The sequence below is a fragment of the Tupaia chinensis genome, unplaced genomic scaffold, assembly GCF_000334495.1.
Source record: "Tupaia chinensis unplaced genomic scaffold, TupChi_1.0 Scaffold000012_1, whole genome shotgun sequence".
NCBI classification, from domain to species: Eukaryota; Metazoa; Chordata; class Mammalia; order Scandentia; family Tupaiidae; genus Tupaia; species Tupaia belangeri.
Genome location: NW_006159442.1, coordinates 1,665,497 through 1,689,228, shown reverse-complemented (window position 1 = coordinate 1,689,228; position 23,732 = coordinate 1,665,497). Strand labels below are relative to the sequence as shown.

Here is a 23,732-nt window from a genome sequence, read left to right as displayed (position 1 = left end):
GTTCAGTGCCAGCCACTCTGAGGGTAGCTAGGCTCGGCCAGGGAGTTGCGTGTCTTGGTCTCGCTCTGGCCAATGTGGGGCGTGTTTACATTGGAGTGGCTTTTTTCCCCTTCCGGGAGCAGCCAGCCCCAGTGGAAACCTACCCTGATAGATGAGATCCTTTGTGAACATTGCTTGTTGGTTTCTCAGGATAACCCAGTCAAAAAGTGCATTTCTACTTTTTCTAAATCCTCCTTTGCAGGCGTCTTTAGAAAGCATTATCTATTCTTTTCAGAGCACTTTATCTCTCTCACTTTAAGATGTGGTTACCCACCCTACCTCTATCTACAAGGGCAGCCTCTTCACTTCTTTCAGCTCTCTTATTTAGGAACTCCCAAATGTCCTGCCTTCTGACTACAACTTTCCAATACTGGACAGGTGAAAAGAAAATGTGAGAAGATCTTTGACCTGCTGCTGTGGGAGATCTTACTGTGTCAGTCTGATAATCTATTGTCTCACAATAGATTAGAAAGCAATTTGTGCTTGCTTGCTGAACCTCGGCTTAGATAGCAAGCGCTGGTTAAACATGGACTTGATGGTATTGTGATGGTTGGCGGGTTTACTATGTAGCACATAATCTTTGGACAGTCAGTCATTTGGAGTTTGCTCGGAAGGTCTTATCCTCTACTGTGTTTTAACTGCGGGCCACCGTCTTTTGTAGACGAGAGCATAAATGTGTAGTCCAGAAGGGCAGGAGAGAAAATGATCTGTTTATGGCTCTTTCTTCCTCTTTTTGCAGTCCCCAGCCAGAGTCCTGAGTCGGGCCATCCTCCCATGCACACACATGCCTCTGTCACCTAAGGACATGCTCTTTCTGTCTTTGTTACATGCTCTGTTAGTTCATAGCTCCTGGATCAAGTTAGGAATATCATCCACGGATACCTCCTTGTACATATATGGTATACTCCCTGTCTGTGCGTTCACTTTCACCTGTTTCTTGTGCCAATTTCATGTCATGTTCTTTTTTTAAAAATTTTATTGAGCATCATTATTATTATTTTTTAATTTGCTGCAGGGCACATGCAGAGAGAGACAGCGAAAGAGGGAAAGTGAGAAAGCAGGTCACCAGGTCCAGAACTCAAACTGTAATCGACCATGTAGGAGTCCAGCACCTCAACCACCAGGCCACCCACTGGCTCCTCATGCTGTGTTCTTAGTTGTCACCCCTGCCAATGCTTTGGACGGTAACATCATCTTGGTTTTATTCTTTTTTTTTTTTAAGAATCATTTATTTTAATTTTGTTTATTCATTCATTTATTTTAATTTGACCAGAGAAAGACACAGAAAGAGTTAGAGAGAGAGAGAAAGTGAGAAAGCAAGCCACCAGGTCCTGGACTCAAACCGCAGTCGGCCATGTGGGAGTGTCCAGCGCCTTAACCACCACGCCACCTGCTGGTCCCCTTAGTTTTATTCTGACTTGGCATTTATGTAGTGTATCCTCAGTATCATCCCTGAGTATAAGTTATGTGCAATCCTATGAAAAGGCAAGGAAACAAGACCAGGAAACTTTCAGTTTTATTGTTCTAAAAATGTGCAAGGAATTGCATGATGCAGATGGTTTAAAACACAGGAAAGAAATACAGGAAGATAAAGGAGAAGATAGACGAGGGAACTGGTGGAGTGACAAGGGGAAGAAACGGAAAGATGCATCAGACCGGGGCCATTACTTGGTGCCTCCAATTTAAGCATTGTTTTACACACACACACACACACACACACACACACACACAAATATACATATAAAATAAGTGTATTGTTTCAGATGGTCTTAAAGAAGTTAAACCTTACAAATATAAAAATAATTTTATTTTGTATTTGGGAAGATTTGAGCTATAATTGCATTATGTACTAATTCTTGGACTAAACAAAGAATACAAATTTTATTTAAGCATGGCTTTTCAAACAGAACCATAATAGCAGACTACAGTTCTAATCACCTCAAATTTAACACCACAACCCAGAAAGTCTGTTTGCAAATGTATTCAATAGATGTATCAATTTTCCCAGTGACCTTTCTCATCTTTCAATGTCCAGAATTTTAATTTGACCAGAGAAAGACACAGAAAGAGTTAGAGAGAGAGAGAAAGTGAGAAAGCAAGCCACCAGGTCCTGGACTCAAACCGCAGTCGGCCATGTGGGAGTGTCCAGCGCCTTAACCACCACGCCACCTGCTGGTCCCCTTAGTTTTATTCTGACTTGGCATTTATGTAGTGTATCCTCAGTATCATCCCTGAGTATAAGTTATGTGCAATCCTATGAAAAGGCAAGGAAACAAGACCAGGAAACTTTCAGTTTTATTGTTCTAAAAATGTGCAAGGAATTGCATGATGCAGATGGTTTAAAACACAGGAAAGAAATACAGGAAGATAAAGGAGAAGATAGACGAGGGAACTGGTGGAGTGACAAGGGGAAGAAACGGAAAGATATGCATCAGACCGGGGCCATTACTTGGTGCCTCCAATTTAAGCATTGTTTTACACACACACACACACACACACATGCACACACACACACATGCACGTACACAGGTCCAGTATCCTTTATCTGCAATGCTTGGGACCAGAAGTATCTCAGCTTTCAAACTTTTTCAGATTTTGGAATGTAGTCACGCGTTGCCTAATGATGGGGCTGTGTTCTGAGAAATGCACTGTTAGGCGATTTTATCATGTAGACAGCACAAATCTATGTGTATGGCCTGCAGCACAGCTGGGCTGGATAGGAGAGCCTATCACTGCACCGTTGTAGATGGAAGATCTTCAATATGTTTGTCAGAACCTTATGAAAAAACTATGCATGGATTTCAGAAACTTTGGCCTCAAAATAAACTTATACATACTTTTAAAATTTTTTCTTTTTACCAGAGGTCATATGCACTCACCAAGGGAGTTGGGGGGAACCAGAAAGCACCCCCTGTGGTGTGTTGACCATGCTGCAGTCCCCTTTCCTCCACCTCTCTCTCCTTTGGGATTTTAGGTACGCACATGCACCTGGTGTGTGTCTCAGGCCACTGAGTCCTAACTAAGGTGGGCCATATGGGATCTAGTGGCCTTAACTGCCAGGCCACAAGCTGGTCCTAAAGTGCTACTATAATTCTGTCTTCCCATAAAGTTTTTAAGCCCCCGTGTACAGTTCATCCTTGGCCAAGTCATCATTATATGACACCTGACCGTATTGGTATATATGGAATAAGATATCTTGGGCATAGGACCCAGGTCTGAGTGTGGAGTTCATTTCTATTTCATGTGGACCTTATACACAAGGTAATATGAAGGTAATTTTTTTTTTTTTGATCTTGTCATATCACTGTCCTCCTGCCTCAGCCTTCCAGCTGGAATCACTGGCATGCGCCACCTGCCTAGCTCTGTTTCAGACAGATCCTTGCTATGATGCCCAGGTCAGCCTTGAGCTCACGACCCTTCTGTTTCAGCCTGCTGTTTCAGCTGGGATTACAGGTGCATGCCTGCCACTGCACCTGGCCTTTGGTTTGGACTGGAATTGAACCCAGGTGGTCCATTTCCATCCCAGACTTTGAGCTTGGCATCGTCGCAGCATGTGCCACGCTGTTGGGCTATAATTTTATACGGTAGTTTAAAATACACTCCCTGTCGTGTGAGGTCAGGTGTGGACTTTTCTACCTGTGATTTCATGTCAGTGCTCAGAAACTTCCAGGTTTTTGGAGCACTTTGGATTTGGGGTTTCTGGATTGGGGATACTGTGTGTGTGTTTATTAAATGAGGAGAATCATTTGCTCTCAGTGAACATCAATCACATCTCCCAGAGCTTTTGCACTGGATTATTTATACTAGGTGACCTGGAGCCTGACAGAACTGGGTGACAGGAGCAGCCTGGGGGTGTAGAAGGAGCATGGACATTAGGGTAGAGGACCCAGGGTCTAATTCCAGCTCTACTGACTTACCTCCTAGATGTGACTTTGAGCAGCTCAATTAACCTTCAGACTCTGTTTCCTTACCTGAAAATTGAGGTTAGAATGAGAAAACAAACCAATGCAAAGTGTCTGCCATGGTGTCTAGAACAGGAGAAGTTACACTTTAGGAATGAGTGTTCGTTTTCCCTCTCTTCTCGTGCATCTTTCCTGTCTTAGTCAAGGACAGAGAATTAGAAACAGAAACTTGGAGGGACCCACAGGTGGCCTAGTGGTTAAAGTGCTGGACTCCCACATGGCCTACCACAGTTTGAGTCGCAGAACTGATAGCTTGAAAATAATGTCGGACGCATGTGTGTGCATGCCTGGAGTCTCGAGAGGAAAATGGAAAAGAAGGGATTGTGGTGTGGCCATCACCCCTGGGGCTCACTTTCTTCCTCTCTCTCTGGTGAGTGCAAGTGCCCTATAGCAAAAGCCTGAAAAAAAGAAAAGAAACAGAAACCATCATGTTGGGACCAGCAGGTGGTATGGTGCGTGGGGTGCTGGACTCCCGTGTGCCTGACTGCAGTTCAAGTTGTGGATCGGGCGGCTTGCTTTCTCACTTTCTCTCTCTCTCTGGTGAGTGCATGTGCCCTATAGAAAATTGAAATAATATATACAATTAAATCTTTAAAAAAAAAATTCAAACCATCATGCTAAGTAAAGGTGCATGGGTGGGGATGTTGATCCCAGAAAACTGTGGTTAAAAAAATCCACATATGAGCTGAAGGGTGGCCGAAGTCATAGGGATATCCTAAACTTGCCCACACCATCAGCAGCGCAGGAAATTAGGTTAACTGCTCTTTGTTCTGGGCTTTGTGTTATGCTTGGTGACTCTGAGGAATCTATACAAAGATTAATACTTTCTCCTCTCTACGTGTGCTTCCTAATAGCCCCTCACAAATACTATATTGGATTCCGGTACGTCCACCCTTTAACAGAAGAAGCCATTGCCGAGATGGAGAGAGATGGGCTAGAAAGGGCGATTGCTTTCACGCAGTACCCACAGTACAGCTGCTCCACCACAGGTAAGGGCCTCTCTGACAACAGGAGGGGGAGCGTGGCCCTGGCGACACATAACGCGGGAGTCCGAGAGCTGAAGGAAAGGATCAATCACTTGCAATTTGAATGGCAAATCTGGCCTGTCTCCTTTAAACAGGAGAGTTCAGGTCAGTCCATTTGAAATCTCATGGTTCATCTGCCTCCTGAGTTATTGGCCGGCCGACTGAGGATTATAAATGACGGGTGGAAGGCCCTAGCTGTGAGTGCTCAGTGCTTTAATGCAGTTGTATAATGGATCAGAAATGAACCCTGAGTCACTTCTAGGTTTGTGTAATAAACCTGATTTTTTTTTCTTTTTTTCTTTTTTTTTTTGAGAGGTTTTTCACTATAGGGCGCATGTGCTTGCCAGCCAGACAGAGAGAGACAGAGAGACAGAAAGCGAGAAATCACCCCCCAGAGGGGATGGCCATGCCGCAATCCCTTCTCCTCTGTTCTCCTCTCGGGATCTTGGGCACGTACGCACACGCGCCTGGCGTGGGTTTTAAGCCATTGGGTCTGGGACGCGAACCGTGGTCGACTACGTGGGAGTCCAGCGACATAGCCATTACGCTAACTGCTGGTTCCCATAAACCTGATTTTTATGGCTGCCCTAATTTTCTTATTAATGTCATAATGGCAATAGCCATTTCCATTTTGAAAACAGGGATGCCCATATAATGTGGGAAGTATTGTTTGTTTGTTTGTTTGTTTGTTTTTTTTTATTTTTCTGTATAGGGCACATGATGAGTTGGCTGCAGGTTAAACTGAAGCCCAGCCCTGTTTGCAAACTTCTCTTGGTGTTATGTTATTATTTTTTTTTTTTAAAGAGATTTTTGCTATAGGGCACATGCGTTCTCCAGAGAGACAAAAAGTGAGAAATCACCCCCGAGAGGGGATGAATGTACCACCGTTCCTTCTCTGTTCTCCTCTTAGGATTTGGGGCATGCACGCACACGTGCCTGGCATGTTTTTTTTTTTTTTTTCTTTTTTCGGAGAGGTTTTTGCTATAGGGCGCTTGCGCTCCCCAGACAGACAGAGAGAGACAGAGAGATAGAAAGTGAGAAATCAACCCCCCAGGGGGGATGGCCATGCCGCAATCCCTTCTCCTCCATTCTCCTCTAGGGATCTTGGGCACGCACGCACATGTGCCCGGTGTGAGTTTAAGCCACCGGGTCTGGGACGCGAACCATGGTCGACTACATGGGAGTCCAGCGACATAGCCATTACACTAACTGCTGGTCCCATGCCTGGCATGTTTTAAGCTGCTGGGTCCAGGATTTGATCCGTGAGTGACTATGTGGGAGTCCAGCAAAGTAATCATTACGCCATCTGCTGGTCCCCTCTTGGTGTTTTTGAGTTTGGAAAATGTTGCTGTTTGTCTAGCTCCACTTACATACATGGGAAGCAGCAATCATGTATGTTTGACAACCTCTGTGTTATTAATTATAGGAAAAGCTTCTGTTGTCACCTACAAATATTTGTTGGCATACAGTTGCAAGGATTGGGGTCAGCACGTATTTTTACTTCCAAATTGCTTTTGGATATTAATGCATATTATTTCTATAAGGTGAAACTAAAGGCTACTGGAAGGAATATTCAGAGCTTGCTGTGCCTAAATGTTTTATTCAGTGTACCTGTTAAAATGCCTAAGTTCTCAGCCACCCTGTAAGGTTCTAATTGTGATTTCTTTGGACGTATACTTTTATAGCATCAACATATCTGCATTGAGATATTTTATTGGAGAATGAGTAAGATTTTATAAGTCTTAAAGCTATACTTTGCCTTTAAAGGTATCTTTCAACATGTAAATGTCAGCTTTCAAAAACTGAGTGAAGATTGTTATTTGTATGACAAAGGATTGCCTGTGGGTTCCATTTCACAGCTGACTCTTAACAGTGGGCTCAAAACTTTACCTGTGGGACTAGCAGATGGTGTAATGGTTTCATCACTGCACTGTGTCAGAGCACTGTCACATAGCCTACCGCGGTTGAGTCCTGGATCTGCAGCTTAATACTGACGTCAGGCAGAGCCAGCTGTTGGTGTGGTGGATAAGGGCGCTGGATTACCACATGGCCAACGATGGTTCGAATCCCAGACCTAGTGGCTTTGTTTTTTGCTTTCTCTTTCTCTCTCTCTGTCTGGTCAAATTAAAAAATAATAGTAACAAATGGAATGAAATAAATAAGTAATTCTTTGGGGGTTGAAGGGAAGCTCACATCAGGCATGTGTGTGTGCGTGCATGCCCAAAATCCTGAGAGGAGAATGGAGAAGGGATTGCGGTGTGGCCATTCCCCCTTGAGAGATGATTGTTTGCTTTCTTTCTCTCTGTTTCTCTGGCGAGCATACACCCTATAGCAAAAATCACTAAAAAAACACCCCCCAATCCAGAAAACTTTTATGTGTGCTCACTTTCTCTCTGGTGCCTCTCGTGCAGGGACAGGAACATCCATACTTCAGGACTGTGAAAGCCTGTGGGAAGTGCATCTCTTTTTGTTTTGGAATTATTTGTTTTATTTATTATTATTATCATTATTATTTAAACATTTACTATAGGGCATGAATGCTCACCAGGAAGAGAAAGAAAGAGAGAGAAAGCCTCCAGGTCCGGGTCTTGAACTGCTGTCAGTCATGTGGGAGTCCAGTGCCTTAACCACGACACCACCAGCTGACCCCAGCTCATTTATTCTTCATGGCCACTAGAATATTGCTTATCTCTTATGTCTTTTAGACCCGCACTGTTTTGGCAGAGCCAGTATATTCTGGGTATGCGTCACAAGCAAGTTTGTCTGTTACGTTTTCTCTTCTTAACTGCTTCTGGCAGCTTATTAAACGTTTCCAAGTGACTGGCGAAGAGCTAATGTAGCTTCTAGATGCTCTTTTGTACATCTGCGTAATACCCACCTGTAATACGGTTTGCAATATGAATATGTGGTGACTGTTCTGTGATTTCTGGAAGTAGCACTTTTTTAAAAAAATATTTTATTTGACTTTATTTATTCATTCATTTATTGATTTCGATTTGACCAGAGAGGGATAGAGAGAGAGAGCAAACTGCCAGGCCGGGGTCTCGAACTGTAGTCAGCCTTGTGCCAATCCCATGGAAGTAGCACTTCTGAATGGGCTCCTTTTTGATTCTTCTGATTCACTGTATTCTACTCACCAAAACTGAGTCCATTTTTTCAAAAGTTTCATCTTAGCCTGGGAATACATTTGCGTTAAAGTCAGCTTTGTCCTTGGGATCAGATGGTATCACCCCATGCTTTGTAAACTATGATGTGGAACATAATGCTCTGTGTGGCAGAGGCATGTGATAAGGACCCTGGTTCAAGGCGTAGGACCTCCCTGAGCACACTGGGCACACACATGCCCATAATCGATGGGGCTGACTGAAGCTGATGGTGGACGGTGGCATGGGGACCTTGTTGGGGGTGCTGTATCTCTCTCTCAGTCAGGGAATAAGTAGATAAAACTTAAAATAAAGTAGGCTGTGTCCTAACTAGCTTTTTAAATTGGAGACATAACTGACTAGTAGGTCTTATAGTGAGAGAACCCAGCAACTTGGTGACAAGAAGCATGGGGCAATATTTCAGGACTTGCCTTTTTTTTTTTTTGAGAGGTTTTTGCTATAGGGTGCGTGCGCTCGCCAGACAGACAGAGAAAGACAGAAGACAGAAAGCGAGAAATCACCCCCCAGGGGGGATGGCCACGCTGTAATCCCTTTTCCTCTCAGGATCTTGGGCACACACGCACACGCGCCTGGCGTGAGTTTTAAGCCACTGGGTCCGGGATACCAACCGCGGTCGACTACGTGGGAGTCCAGCGACATAGCCATTACGCTAACTGCTGGTCCCAAGACTTGCCCTTTTTCAAGAGTGAGGAAGAGGCCCTGTGTTAGGATTGGTGTCATTGAATTAGAGTGAGGTCCCATTGCCACTCCTCAAGGCCAGGAAAATGTCACACTGAGGTGGCACCATCTGCCCTTCATTTTTTTTTTAAATTATTTTATTTTTTTATTATTATTATTAATTTGTGATAGAGCACGTGCACTCACCAGAGAAACAGAGAGAGCCACCAGATGTGGGACTTGAACTGTGATTGGCCATGTTGGAGTCCAGCGCCTTAACTGCCATGCCACCTGTTGGCTCCCACTGCCCTTCTTTAGCTTCTGAATATTCATCATTTCTTTTTTTAAATAATTCTTTTTTAAAAAATTTAATTGTGTTTATTTATTTAAATTTGACCATAGAAGGAAAGGGAGGGAGTGAGAGAGAGAAAGAGAAAGAGAAAGAAAGAGAGTGAGAAGGAAGCTGCCAGGTCCAGGACTAAAACCACTGCTGGTCATGTGGGAGTCCAGCACCCTTAACCACCACGCCCTCTGCCAACTCCTGAATATTCATGATTTCTATCTCTCATTTAGAAACTTTTGTTTTGCTAGTTTACCTGTAAAGATATGATATCCAGGTACCTAATTCTAGGTACTTTGTACAAGCAGATTTTAAAAAAATATATAGTGAGGGACCAGCAGTTGGTGTAATGACTGTATCTCTGGACTCCCATGTAGTTGACCGCAGTTCGAGTCTCAGATCCAGTGGCTTAAACTCACAGCAGTCGCATGTGTGTGTGTGTCCAAGATCCTGAGAGGAGAATGGAGAAGGGATTGTGGCGTAGCCACCAGCGGGGGTGGTTTCTCACTTTCTGTCTCTCTGTCTCCCTCTGTCTTTCTGGCGAGCACACATGCTCTTTTGTAAAAACCTCTAAAAAAAATTAAATAAATAATAATTAAAAAAAATTTAGTGAAACCTGAGTAAGCAGCACTCCTTATCATGAAGCCTGTACAAAGAATGGTTATAAAGCTTTTTTTTATAGGGCATGTATGCTCACTGGAGAGCCAGAGAGACAACAAGCAAGAAATCATGCCCTAGGGGGCACGGCCTCACCACAATCCCCTCTCCTCCATTCTTCTCTCAGGATTTTGGGCACGGATGCACACATGCCTGGTGTGAATTTTAAGCTGCCACGTCCAGGACTTGAACCGTGGCTACCTATGTGGGAGTCCAGGGATGTAACCAATACACCATCTACTGGTCCCTAAAGAGAGATTTTTACTATAGGATCTGTGTGCTCACAACAGAGACAGAGAGATAGAAAGTGAAAAATAACCCCCCAGGGAGATGACCACACCATAATCCCTTCTCCTCATTCTCTCGAGATTTTGAGCATGCACACACATGCTCCCGGCATGAGTGTTAAGCCACCAGGCCCAGGACTTGAACCACAGTTGAGTACATGGGAGTCCAGCGACATAACCATTACACCAACTGCTGGTCCCTATAAAGCTTTTATTGTAACATGGAACATATTTATCTCAAAATATTTTTTTTTGAAGAGGTTTTTGCTATAGGGCACGTGCGCTTGCCAGACAGAGAGAGACAAAGAGACAGAAAGCGAGAAATCACCCCCCGGGGGGATGGTCACGCCACAATCCCTTCTCCATTCTTCTCTCGGGATCTTGGGCACGCACGCACATGCGCCCTGCGTGAGTTTTAAGCCACTCCGTCCGGGACGCAAACTGCGGTCGGCTACGTGGGAGCCCAGCAACATAGCCATTACGCTAACTGCAGGTCCCTATCTCAAAATATTAAGATGCCCCAGATACACTGTGTATATTCTAAAATTGCAACTTTGTAAAACAAACAGCTATAAAGAAAAAACCTGAAAACTGTGCTAGTCTAAGACCAAATTATTACAGCATTCCAGGATCATGGCCAGTTCTTTTTCCTTCTTCTCTACCCCCTGTATTTCCTGCAATGAGGTTGATTACCTTTATAACTAGAAAAAAAAAAGTGACATGCTTTCAATTATAATACTTGGTCCCTACAAGTAATGACTGCTTATGTTTCAGAAATCCATAGCCATCATGCTTCTCACTAGAAATGGCCCGAATAATCTTTGAAAGTCTGTTGGAATTGATTGCTTCTTAGTGATCATTTGCAGGCTAGTTAAATCTATATGCATTTTAAAGTATTGAAATGATTGTAATTAGACTGGTTCAGGGTAGAAGCGGTTACTTACTTTGAACTTACAATTACTGCCTTGACTAGTCTGTTTTTTGTTACCATAATCAGAATACACCTGCTAAGTGGCCCCTGTATTTCAGGCAGCAGCTTAAATGCCATTTATAGATACTACCGTGGAGTAGGGAAGAAGCCCACGATGAAGTGGAGCACTATTGACAGGTGGCCCACGCATCCCCTCCTCATCCAGGTAAGCCAGCAACCTCCAGCAGCCCTGTCACTGCTGAAGGGGTCACGGTCTTGTCGCTGGTGGGTTTGCAGGTGTCCCCCTGAGCCTTCCTGTTCTTTTGGTTACATATATGCTGGGGATTTACAAAGTATACTAGATTCTTGATTTATTGATTTTATGCAAAGAGAAAAGACATTTTAAACATGAGAATGATTAGACTCTTTCTTCAGATTAATTCTGTTAGTCCCAAACCGTAACACAATTTCATCTTTGGCCAGAAGAGTGTTTAAGATGGTGGCTGGTATTCCATAGATTGATAGGTTGAATGACTATTGAATAAACTAAGCCCTCTGTTTTCTAAGTCCTTTCAAATGTTCAAGGAATTAAAGGTAATATATCTACATGTTCTGAGATAGGAAAAGAACTTCGATATTTCAACTGTGAGAGTTTCATAGATTAAAAGAAATTTCATGAGCTCTACAACTGATTTTAAAATGTTTATACTAATGAATGCTTAGTATCAGGAAAATAAGCTAAGCTACTATCCCAATAGCGTTGAATGAGCGTTCATTTTTTTTTTTGTCTTTCAAATGAGAGTATAATTGGTAAAATATTGCCCTAAATCATACAAATATAGTTTTGTTTGGTCAATGGGAGTTTCTGATTCTGGGTTATTTTAAATGGGAGAAATGGTTAAGTGATTCCGATTTTATGCAGTCTAGTTTTCAGGCCTTAAACATTCTCTGTGTGTGTTAGCCAAATCCTCCATTTACAGCTTCTTTAAAAACCTGGTCTCACTTAAGACCTGTAACCACTAGATGGTGCTAGACATCATTGAAATCAGGGCCGCTCTCTCCAAGAATACGACGTAGGCGTGGAAGGGGTTAATGGCTGAGTTGAAATCTAGTTTCAAGTAAAAAGTGCAAAGGAGGAGCCCACCCTGGGGGATAGGTGGGGAGGTGTCCTGGTTGCTGTACTGCCAGGCCCAGCCTGCCCTGCCGAAGCGCCAGGGTACCCTGATTGCTTTGCTGGGGGAGGTCTGCTCTTGGAAACCAGGGGTGTTTCAGGTCTGCACAGACGTGGTGGCGGGTAGGGGAGGGATCTGCACAGCATCTGCCTGCCCCGATGGAGGGAGTAATTAGATTTGCATTAAAATTCAGCCCTTTGAAAAGGGGGAAACAGAAAGACGGAAAGGTCTCTTAACTGAGGAAGTCTCTGTTGATGAAATGAAAGGGAATTTCAGAGGTATTTATGTACCCTCCTAGACCGTGATTGAAGGCTCTGAGAGCGGGCGCCGCTTTCATTTTGCAGCTCGGTTGTGCCTCGCGACCGCTGCCGCAGATGGGCTGAAGGTGGTCTAAGGAGCACCTCTTGCCCACAGCGCCTCAGTTTTGAAGATCGCTTACAGACCGGCGCAAGCAGTAACACATTGTGTTTTTACATGCGATTCTGCAAGCTGAGAAGAAGGAAAACACTACACTCTGAATCAGAGTTAAAATCTGTTAGAAATGAAAAAAATAAGACAAAAATATAGTTAAAAACGAAAAATACCGATTTTAGTTCATATGGCTACTCGTTCTAAATTATAACAAGCAGAAATAAGTTATAAGGTGTAAAAGTCAATTTACTCAAAACTTACTTAAAATTGCCATTCGATTAAACGGTTATGTTTAATATTTTCATGATAGTAGCTGTTGTGGTGAATTTATGCTCTAGGCTCCTGTGCGAACTGTATCCTGGGCCTCCTTACCTAGGCTAATGTCTAGAAATAATCCTTTCTACGCAGCCTTGATTCCAAACAGTGCAAAGGGCACCAGAAAATATTGTTCTTGTTTGTACTTGTTATGCATTCTGAAAAAGCAGCTTCATTCTAGGCACCATTTTATGATTTGGGGCATTCATTTACCGCACATGGAGAATTCTGGAAAGAGGAATAATGTTGGGTTGTCAGGAAAGTCATGACATATTTCTGTATAGAAAAAGATAGAAAATACGTCACGACTTTCCCGACGACATAATATATCAGAATTTATTAGGGAATAGTTGACTTATCCTGTAGTACTGACCACTGATATATTAAAATACCCACAAATGTACATTTACATAGCGATGGTAAATTGTCCTTTTTAATTAAAAAAAAAATATTTTCTGGGAAAATTTTAGACCTGCAGAAAGGTTATAAGAATAGTATAAGGAACCTTCATCAACTCTTTATCTACGTTCACACGGTATTAACATTCACCACAGTTACTTTATCATGGCGTGTTCTGGGTGTATGTATGGATAAGTATGTGTCCGTACATACCTAATGTTTCTCTGAACTACTGGAGAGTCACGCATCTACATGCGTACATATATGTGTATATGTACACGCACACACATCGCCACCCACTGTAATTACTCGCACATGCGTTTCCTAAGATCAAGGGTATTCTCTTATGTACCCACAGTCCAACCTTCAGCTTCAGTAAACTCGGCATCAGTAGTACTTCCTTTCATCTAATTAATGTTCGTATTCTAATTTTACCAGTTGGCCCATAATGCCCTTTGTTGGATTTCCTTTACACATTTAATGACAAAGAATGATGAAAGGGTAAGATGAAAGAACGCCTCTTCAGATCTGGTGTTTCAGCACCTATCAACAGGAATTGGAAAGTGAGGGGCGGTGGCTGGTCTGGTGGACAGAGGTGTGGAGGTGGAGGTGGGGCCGTGTCCTCGCTTGAGCTGCACACGTGTGATCGAATGGCCCGGGGTCCACATGTGTCCCTCCCACCCGTACATTTAATGGGCGTGCACAGCCTGTCATCCGCTGTTACGAAGATTGACGTGGTGAGGATACTGGGTTCAGAATAAAAATACTGTAAAAATAGAAGAGTATTTTCTTCTCCCTCTACTATTTCTGGCTAATGTATTTTAATGTGATATGCCTGAAAGCCAAACTAAAGAAGATTTAGAAAGACCCTGTAAGCTGTTTTCCTGCTAACGGAGCAAATGAGAGGTCTTACAACGACGTCTCCTTCCCATCTGTGTTTCCTTTCCATCTGGAAATGTGCCCTGCTCTTCCCGAGGGGAAGCAGCATTCATTCGCAGTGAGCCATTAGCAAGCTTTAGAAGTTTCCCATCAAATTCCCTAGGCCCCTGAAACCGCGAGGATCCATTTTGATGATGAACCAAAGCAAAGAGACTGTACTGTTTGCAATTTTTTTAAAAAGAGAGTTCTGATTTCTGAGGGTTGCTCTAAGATTTCTGGCATAGCTGACATTTAAATTTTTTTTTTTCTTTTTCTTCTGTTTGTTTGCTTTCCCACTTCGTTGTCCTCCTGTTTTGATTTTCCCTCAGTGCTTTGCAGATCACATTCTGAAAGAACTGGACCGTTTTCCACCAGAGAAGAGAGGCGACGTGGTCATTCTGTTTTCTGCACACTCGCTGCCCATGGCTGTAAGTAGGTTTTGCTGGATGGCCAAGTGGTAGGAGACGGGTGGTTCCGCCTTCTATGTGTAACATAGACCCTGCTTCCAGTCTGTCCTAAGCCCAGTGTAAGAATGAACTCAAATCCCACACTTAACTTAGTGGGAACAGATCTGGCTCACATCTTAAAACCTTGTAACAACTGATTCAAATTACAGTTTTGTAGGGACCAGCTGATGGTATAATGGTTATGTCACTGGATTCCCACGTAGTCAACTGCAGTTTGAGTCCCAGACCCGGCGGCTTAAACTCAGACTGGGCACGTGTGGATGTGTGCCCAAAATCATGAGAGGAGAGTGGATGAGGGGGTATTGTGGCATGGCCACCCCTCTGGGGGGATATTTCTCACCTTCTGTTTCTGTCTCTCCAGTGCATGCGCCCTATAACCAAAAAAAAAAAAAAAAACCACACACACAAAAAACAGCAAAAACTCTTAAAAATGATAGTTTTGTAAACAGATCCTTTATTTTTTTAAAAAAAGAATTATTTCCTTTATTTTATTTACTGTTATTTAATTTGCTATAGGGATGTACACTCATCAGAGAGAGAGAAACAGAGGGAAATTGAGAAAGCAAGCCACCAGGTCTGGGACTCACACTGTGGTCGGCCATGTAGGAGTCCAGCATCTTAACCACCAGCTGGCCCCAACAGATCTTTTCTTAATAACTATCTTTAAATGATAACTTAAAGATATAGAATAAGAATCTCTGAGGGTCTGCAGGTAGCATGGTGCAGCTGGACCCCCACATGGCTGACCACAGTTTGAGTCCTGAACCTGATGGCATGCTTTTTCTCTTTCTCTCTCTCTCTCTCGCTGATCACATTTATAGAATAATGTTGAATAAAATGAAATACAATAATCCTTTAAGAAAAAAAAAAAAGACTAGTAATAGTGGGACAGTTAAAAGAAAACCATTTGACTGTTTCCGGACCTGGGCCTGACATTTCAGTGTGTTCAGTTGTACAGCCTTCATTCAGAACAGTGCGCTTAGTCCCCGTCTTTTTAAAAATTTTTTTAAAGAGGTTTTTGTCTTAGGATGTGTGTATTCACTAGGGAGAGAGACACGGAGGCAGCGAGAGGTAAAGTGAGAAATCATTCCCCAGTGGGGATGGCCATGTCATAATCCCTTCTATTTCATTCTCCCCCCAGAATTTTGGGTGCACACACATATGCACCCGGCATAATTTTCAAACCACTAGATCTGGGACTCAAACCATGGTCAGCCATGTGGGAATCCAGCTATGTAACCACTATGCAATTTGCTGTTCCATCAGTCTCAATCTTTTGTCCTCAAGACTTGACAAAGGCTGCTTGGAATCCAGGAAGCAATTACAGTTTCAGTTCGCGAAGGTTTGGGACCCCATTTTGCCAAGTAAGGGCATATCGGTTTGTGATCTGGTTGTGCCTTAGTTTGCCATATTATCCTAGGAGGTTCATTGAAATACTGCAGTCTGTGCCATGGCTGTTACGTTTTGAGGCTGCATGGTAGATACGGGGAATAAGTAAGCAGTTTCATCAGCTCAGAACTAGTGTTGTGTCCTGAAAACACTGCTTCCCAAACCGGAAAGGGGACAATTCCATTTTCTTAAGCTTTGTAAGATTTGAACTCCAAGGTTAATGGAGTTCAGGATCATCTTCTAACTGGTCCTTACCGCCACCTGGTGGCCGTCAGGGTCAAGCCCTTTGCAGCTTTTTGGCTCCTACGTCTCAACCAGGTCATCCTAATGTGGGCAGTAGGTGGCTCTGGAGATAAATTTCTCTCTTCTGGAAGTCAGCCTGTTTTATTTTAGTAGTTCCTACTTTCTTTTCTGCTATTATGCAAATCCTCTTCTTACATCCATCCTCCTGCCCTGCCCTCTTCCTGTGAAGGATGGGACCATGTGTGAAGTGCCAGAAGGGAAGCTGTTGAGCGGGGACAGGAGGAAGCACATTTTTATCCTTGAACGGTTCCAGGTGCTGCCTTGCCTCCTCTCAGCCTCACGTTCTTTTCTTTCCTTCAGGGACAGGGCATGCTGCCTCCAGGTTTTTGCTGCCCACGGGGACCATGTGGTCCTGAGGAAAGCTGCGAGGTCGTGAGGATGAGGCAGGGGAAGGGAAGAAGTGGGATTGTCGAGAAAGAAAACTGATCATGCTAACTCTTCTTTTTTCCTGCATTTGCATCTTGGAACTTTCTCCCTTTATAAAAAAATTATTTTATTCCTGAGAGAAAGTGTTTGTGTGTATGTAGGGGGTAGGGGGACAGACACCCTCAGTAGGGGCTTACCACACTACAGCCCCCTCCCCCCAGCTTTCTGGCTAGTCGGGACCTTGGGTGCAGGAGCTCGATGTGTTTCAGGTTGGCTTGGGATATGAACCCTTGGTCTGTCATGTGGCTTCCAGCACTGTAGTCCAGTATGCCTCCGCCTACACTGCTAAGGCTGGGCCTAACACTTTCTCTTTTGAAATAATTTTTAGGCTTACAGAAAAATGCCTAAAAGAATATAGAGCGTTCCTCTATATCCTTCATCCAGCCTCCGCTAACGCTGGCTGTGGTGGTGATCAGTGCAGAAATTAGCCTTGGTGCGGTGCTGTTAGCCAGACTCCAGGCTCTCTTTGGATGGCACCCAGCTTTCGCAGTGGTCCTTTGTCCGTTCCAGAGTCCAGCCCTGGCTCCCACACTGCATTTAGTCATGTCTCCCGATGTGTGCAGCTTAGGGTCTCTCCTCAGATTTTCCTTGTTTTTTATCTCCTTGATATTTTTGAAAAGTTATTTTGTAGAATGATGGTTATTTTGTGGCATAGATTGCCCATAAAGCACTCTTTTATTTCTGTTTTTTTTTTAAAGAATTATTTAATTATTTATTTAAATTTGACCAGAGAGGGACAGAGTGAGAGAGAGTTTGAGAGGGAAAGTGAGAAAGCAAGCTGCCAGGTCCAGGACTCGAACCATGGTCAGCCACGTGGGAGTCCAGCACCCTTAACTACCATGCCACCTCTATTTTTGTTTTAAAATTAACCACTCATGTGACTTCCTGGGTCAAGATTCCCGTACTGTGTTGACTCTTCCTGCCCAGATTTCTGTGTCTCTTGCCTATTTCAGGTGGGGAATGGGAGGGAGAAGAACGCTTTCCTCCACAGTTAGACATTGTCAGTTTTCTGTGAGTAACATGGGACATAGACTTTGACATCTTCAGGCCACTGGTCCTGTGGTGGTTACGGTGGCTGGATCCCACATGGCCAACTGCAAGGATCCAAGTTCCAGACCCAGTGGCTTCATAAACACCCCAGGCACATGTGCATGCTCAAAATCCTGAAAGGAGAGATGCAGAAGAGATTGTGGTGTGACTATCCACCCCATGGGGGCGCTCTCTCACTTTGCTTCTCTTTCTGTTCGGTGAGCACATGTGCCCTCTAGAAAATTAAAAAAGCAGAATTAATTTGTTTTTAAAAGACTTATTTATTTATTAAATTTCACTTATTATTATTATTATTATTGTTATTATTATTATTTAAAGTTGACCAGTGAGAGGGGGCCAGCAGGTGGTGTGGTGGTTAAGGGCGCAGGACTCCCACATGACTGACTGTGGGTTAAGTCCCCGACCTAGCAGTTTCTGATCATGCTAACTCTTCTTTTTTCCTGCATTTGCATCTTGGAACTTTCTCCCTTTATAAAAAAATTATTTTATTCCTGAGAGAAAGTGTTTGTGTGTATGTAGGGGGTAGGGGGACAGACACCCTCAGTAGGGGCTTACCACACTACAGCCCCCTCCCCCCAGCTTTCTGGCTAGTCGGGACCTTGGGTGCAGGAGCTCGATGTGTTTCAGGTTGGCTTGGGATATGAACCCTTGGTCTGTCATGTGGCTTCCAGCACTGTAGTCCAGTATGCCTCCGCCTACACTGCTAAGGCTGGGCCTCACACTTTCTCTTTTGAAATAATTTTTAGGCTTACAGAAAAATGCCTCACAGAATATAGAGCGTTCCTCTATATCCTTCATCCAGCCTCCGCTAACGCTGGCTGTGGGGGTGATCAGCTGTGGTGGTGATCAGTGCAGAAATTAGCCTTGGTGCGGTGCTGTTAGCCAGACTCCAGGCTCTCTTTGGATGGCACCCAGCTTTCGCAGTGGTCCTTTGTCCGTTCCAGAGTCCAGCCCTGGCTCCCACACTGCATTTAGTCATGTCTCCCGATGTGTGCAGCTTAGGGTCTCTCCTCAGATTTTCCTTGTTTTTTATCTCCTTGATATTTTTGAAAAGTTATTTTGTAGAATGATGGTTATTTTGTGGCATAGATTGCCCATAAAGCACTCTTTTATTTCTGTTTTTTTTTTTTAAAGAATTATTTAATTATTTATTTAAATTTGACCAGAGAGGGACAGAGTGAGAGAGAGTTTGAGAGGGAAAGTGAGAAAGCAAGCTGCCAGGTCCAGGACTCGAACCATGGTCAGCCACGTGGGAGTCCAGCACCCTTAACTACCATGCCACCTCTATTTTTGTTTTAAAATTAACCACTCATGTGACTTCCTGGGTCAAGATTCCCGTACTGTGTTGACTCTTCCTGCCCAGATTTCTGTGTCTCTTGCCTATTTCAGGTGGGGAATGGGAGGGAGAAGAACGCTTTCCTCCACAGTTAGACATTGTCAGTTTTCTGTGAGTAACATGGGACATAGACTTTGACATCTTCAGGCCACTGGTCCTGTGGTGGTTACGGTGGCTGGATCCCACATGGCCAACTGCAAGGATCCAAGTTCCAGACCCAGTGGCTTCATAAACACCCCAGGCACATGTGCATGCTCAAAATCCTGAAAGGAGAGATGCAGAAGAGATTGTGGTGTGACTATCCACCCCATGGGGGCGCTCTCTCACTTTGCTTCTCTTTCTGTTCGGTGAGCACATGTGCCCTCTAGAAAATTAAAAAAGCAGAATTAATTTGTTTTTAAAAGACTTATTTATTTATTAAATTTCACTTATTATTATTATTATTATTGTTATTATTATTATTTAAAGTTGACCAGTGAGAGGGGGCCAGCAGGTGGTGTGGTGGTTAAGGGCGCAGGACTCCCACATGACTGACTGTGGTTTAAGTCCCCGACCTAGCAGTTTGCTTTCTCACTACCCCCTCCTCCCCCCGTCCATCTCTGGTCAAATTAAAATGGATGAATAAATAAATAAAGTTAATTTAAAAATAATTCTTTAAAAAAAATTGACGAGAGAGAGAGAGGAAAAGTGAGAAAGCAAGCCACCAGGTCCAGGACTTGAACCACAGTCAGTCATGTGGGAATCCAGCACCTTTAACCACCATGCCACCTGCTGCCCCAAGAAAGCAGAATTTTATATCTTCTTGGGGACGTTAGAGGTGAGTGAGTGCAGTATTCTCCTTTGGCTGATGAAGCAGCGGAAGCAAGGAGTTTTGGCGACTGAGCCCAGACCGTATGGTCCTTAGTGCAGGATACAGAAAGGAGGACTCTGCTCAGGGGCTCACACCCTCTCACTGCAGTCAGGGGATCTCGGAGCACTTCTTGTGTTGGTGTCTTAACGCCCCTTGTGTCTCTGCTGCAGGTGGTCAACAGAGGGGACCCCTATCCACAGGAGGTGAGCGCCACTGTCCAGAGAGTCATGGAAAGACTGGGTTACTCCAATCCCTACCGACTGGTGTGGCAGTCCAAGGTAGGTGACTGCCCCACGTCGGTGGCAGTCCGCTATTCTGAGAATGTCTATTTTAGGACTTCGTTATAAGATGATTAAATGTGGCTCTTTCATGTAAACAGGCTGTTTTGTAACCTGCTCACAATGGCCAGAGAGAACTTTGCAAGCAAGTAAAATAGAAGGGGAAGTGATTAGTTGAGTTCCATTGGTTTAATATTTTATTTATTTTATTTTTAGTTATAATGACAGAGACAGTTATTTATTTGTATTGGGCCAATCTCTAGGATTCAAGCCTTGATGTGGAAATACCAAAACCTATCCGGGACCAGCAGATGGCGTAATGTTACATCACTGGACTCCCTTTAGTTGACCGTGGTTCAAGTCGCTGACCCGGTAGCTTAAAACTCATGCCAGGCATGTGTGCATGAATGCCCAAAATCCTGAGAAGAGAATGGAGGTGAAGGGATTGCGGCATGGCCATCTCCCCCCATGGGGTGATTTCTCGCTTTCTGTTTCTCTCTCTCTGGTGAGCGCACATGCCCTGTAGCAAAAATCTCTCTCAAAAACAAACAAACAAACAAAATTCCATTGAAGCAGTTGTAAAGAGGGCTCTTGCCCCTAGTGGGCAGGCATGTGTCTCGGGGTGGGGGCGAGGGCGGTGGGCGGCTGGTGTCGGGTGCTATGGACAAGTCGGGAGAAGTGGTTGACTTACACGCATTCATCTTCCTTCCTGGTAGGTTGGTCCAATGCCCTGGTTGGGTCCTCCAACAGATGAGAGCATCAAAGGGCTTTGTGAGAGGGGCAGGAAGAATATTCTCTTGGTTCCGATTGCGTTTACCAGCGATCACATTGAAACGCTGTACGAACTGGATATTGAGTACTCGCAAGTATTAGCCAATGAGGTAAACGCTCCCCTCTGGTTTATCCATCCCATTGTGGTTTGTTTTAAAAGGAAACTTTCCCAGAAACTGTTTAATTGTATTATTCAAAAACGTCAGGGCCCTGTATAGTTGTACGCACTGTGTCCTGACTCTTCCGAGCAATGCTTTGTCTGAGGGACGATCCCAGCATATCCAGCTCATTCCCTGTCAGCCGTGGGACAGGGCATTCCTTTTAAACCTGGTAGCCCGGAAATCGCTTTGGCCAGCATCGGTTTGCTTGGTTTAAGTTATTAGACTAGTTGAAAGAAATAAGTACATTTATTTAAGAAAAAAGAATTACAGGACCAGCAGATGACATAATGGTTGTGTCGCTGGATTCTCATGTAGTGGACTGCAGTTCAAGTCCCAGGCCCAGTGGCTTAAACCTCATGTCAGGTGCACGTGTGTGTGCACTTACCCAAAATCCTGTGAGGAGAATGGAGGAGAAGGGATTGCGGCGTGGCCATCCCCCCTGGGGGGGTGGTTTCTCGCTTTCTGATAAGTTAGTCCAGTGCCCTGGTTGGGTCCTCCAACAGATGAGAGCTTCAGAGGGCTTTGTGAGAGGGGCAGAAAGAATATCCTCTTGGTTCTGATAGCATTTACCAGCGATCTGTCTGTCTACTTGGTGAGCACGCATGCCTTATAGCAAAAAATCTCTCTCAGGAAAAAAAAAAAAAGAATCATTCTTGTCTCCATTCCTGAGGAAAATAATTTTATTGTTTATAATTCCTTTTCTGTACCTGATAGTGTCCTGCACTGCTTCTTGTGGGTTCCAAGGCATTTAAGAGAGGAGTGTGGAATAAACTTGGAACTTGACCTCTTATGCACTCACTTAATTAGCTGTTAGCTGCCGTGCTGTGATCAATCTGATTATTGAAATAACAAATACCATCCTCGGTGTCTTGGACTGTAAGATGGATGTGACTGTCATTCAGGGCGGAGGAAAACTATTGTTCACCTGTCTCCTGGTTTCTGAGGGCCACCCTGAAACCCGTGTCTGATTTTTAGCATTGTTCTGTGGTAGCTCTGGGCCCCAGAAGTCCTTTGTCCCCCTCATGTTCTACCAGAACTCCAGGCTCTGGTCATCCCAGGTGACAGTGATGGAAGCCTGGCCTTGCAAGATACTCCCCTCTCTCTGGAGCTGGGCGGCAGGTGTGGGACAGGATGGAGAGTGGGAGAGTCTGGAACTGGAACCAGCACCTGCCCCCTGGTTTTATTGTGCACACGCGCAGGTCATCAGTCAAACATCTATGAAGTCGATGAAGTCGGGGTTGCCCAAGTTCCTGTCGGTTCCGATGCAGGACTCACGGGTAGATTATAATTGGTGAACATGAGGCCCGGCGTTGGGCACGATGCCCTTGTAGCCTCACTAAATGCCCATGAATTCGACTAACTGTGAACTTGATAAAAAAACTTCAGTGAAAACATGGTTGATACCAGTGTGTTTGGAAAACGAGCTTTGATCTGTGTTGAATGACAATTCACATACATTAATATTACTAAACTGAAGTTTTATTTAGTAATCAAGTGAATTAATAAATTATTACTAAATGAGTCTATATAGGGTATAAAGAAAACCGCATGGCAACAATTTGTTATATTATTTTGATGGGCGAATATTGTACATTTAAAATAATTAATGAACTTTAAAAATTTGCTTGAATTTTTTTCTCCAAAAATAGAAGTAACTTTATTGCTTTTTTATATTTATTTATTTTATTTCTTGTATGAGAGAAAAACAGGCACCCTTGACAGTTTCATACATACCCTGGTCCCAGCCTTCTGGCCAGCTGTAATCCTGAGCATACTTTTTTTTTCCTTTTAGGATTATTTATTTAATTTTATTTATTTATTTTTAAATTGTTATTTAATTTTATTTATTTATTTTAATTTGACCAGAGAGGGACAGAGAGAGAGAGAGAGAAAGAGAGAGAGAGAGAGAGCTGCCAGGTCTAGGACTCAAACCATAGTCAGCCATGTGGGAGTCCAGTGCCCTTAACCACCATGCCACCTACCTACCAGTTCCTTATTTATTGTTATTACTTTTTAATTTGCTATAGGGCTTGTGTGTTCACCAGAGACAGAGAGAAAGTGAGAAATCTGCCAGGTCTGGGACTTGAACTGCTGCCAGCCATGTGGGAGTTTAGAGCCTTAACTACCATGCCACCTGCCGGCCCTGTGGGCATGCATGTGTACCTTGTATGTCTCAGGTTGACCTGAGATCCAGAGAGTGGTCTCCCATGTGGCTCCAGCATTGCAGAGTGGCACCTAATCATCCATGCCAGCTGGGCCAAGGTTATTTATTTATTTATTTTTTAAGAGGTTTTTGCTATAGGGCGCATGCGTTCACCAGACAGACAGAGCGACAGAAAGCGAGAAATCACCCCCCGGGGGGATGGCCACACCACAATCCCTTCTCCTCCATTCTCCTCTCGGGATCTTGGGCATGCACACACATGTGCCCTGCGTGAGTTTTAA

The 23,732-nt window shown here is 43.9% G+C and overlaps 1 protein-coding gene across 2 annotated transcripts in view; it reads left to right on the top strand.

Moving 5' to 3' along the window:
- Positions 1 to 23,732, top strand: part of FECH (ferrochelatase) — a 49,345-nt gene that overhangs the window by 20,987 nt on the left and 4,626 nt on the right. The window contains exons 5-10 of one of the 2 annotated variants that reach the window (XM_027768013.1): positions 4,856 to 4,990; positions 11,161 to 11,267; positions 13,777 to 13,839; positions 14,586 to 14,684; positions 20,248 to 20,355; positions 21,072 to 21,236. In XM_027768013.1, the coding sequence (XP_027623814.1) occupies positions 4,856 to 4,990; positions 11,161 to 11,267; positions 13,777 to 13,839; positions 14,586 to 14,684; positions 20,248 to 20,355; positions 21,072 to 21,236 (677 nt within the window). The remainder of the gene's footprint in view (positions 1 to 4,855; positions 4,991 to 11,160; positions 11,268 to 13,776; positions 13,840 to 14,585; positions 14,685 to 20,247; positions 20,356 to 21,071; positions 21,237 to 23,732) is intronic. The other variant, XM_006139912.3, reaches the window with a different exon arrangement.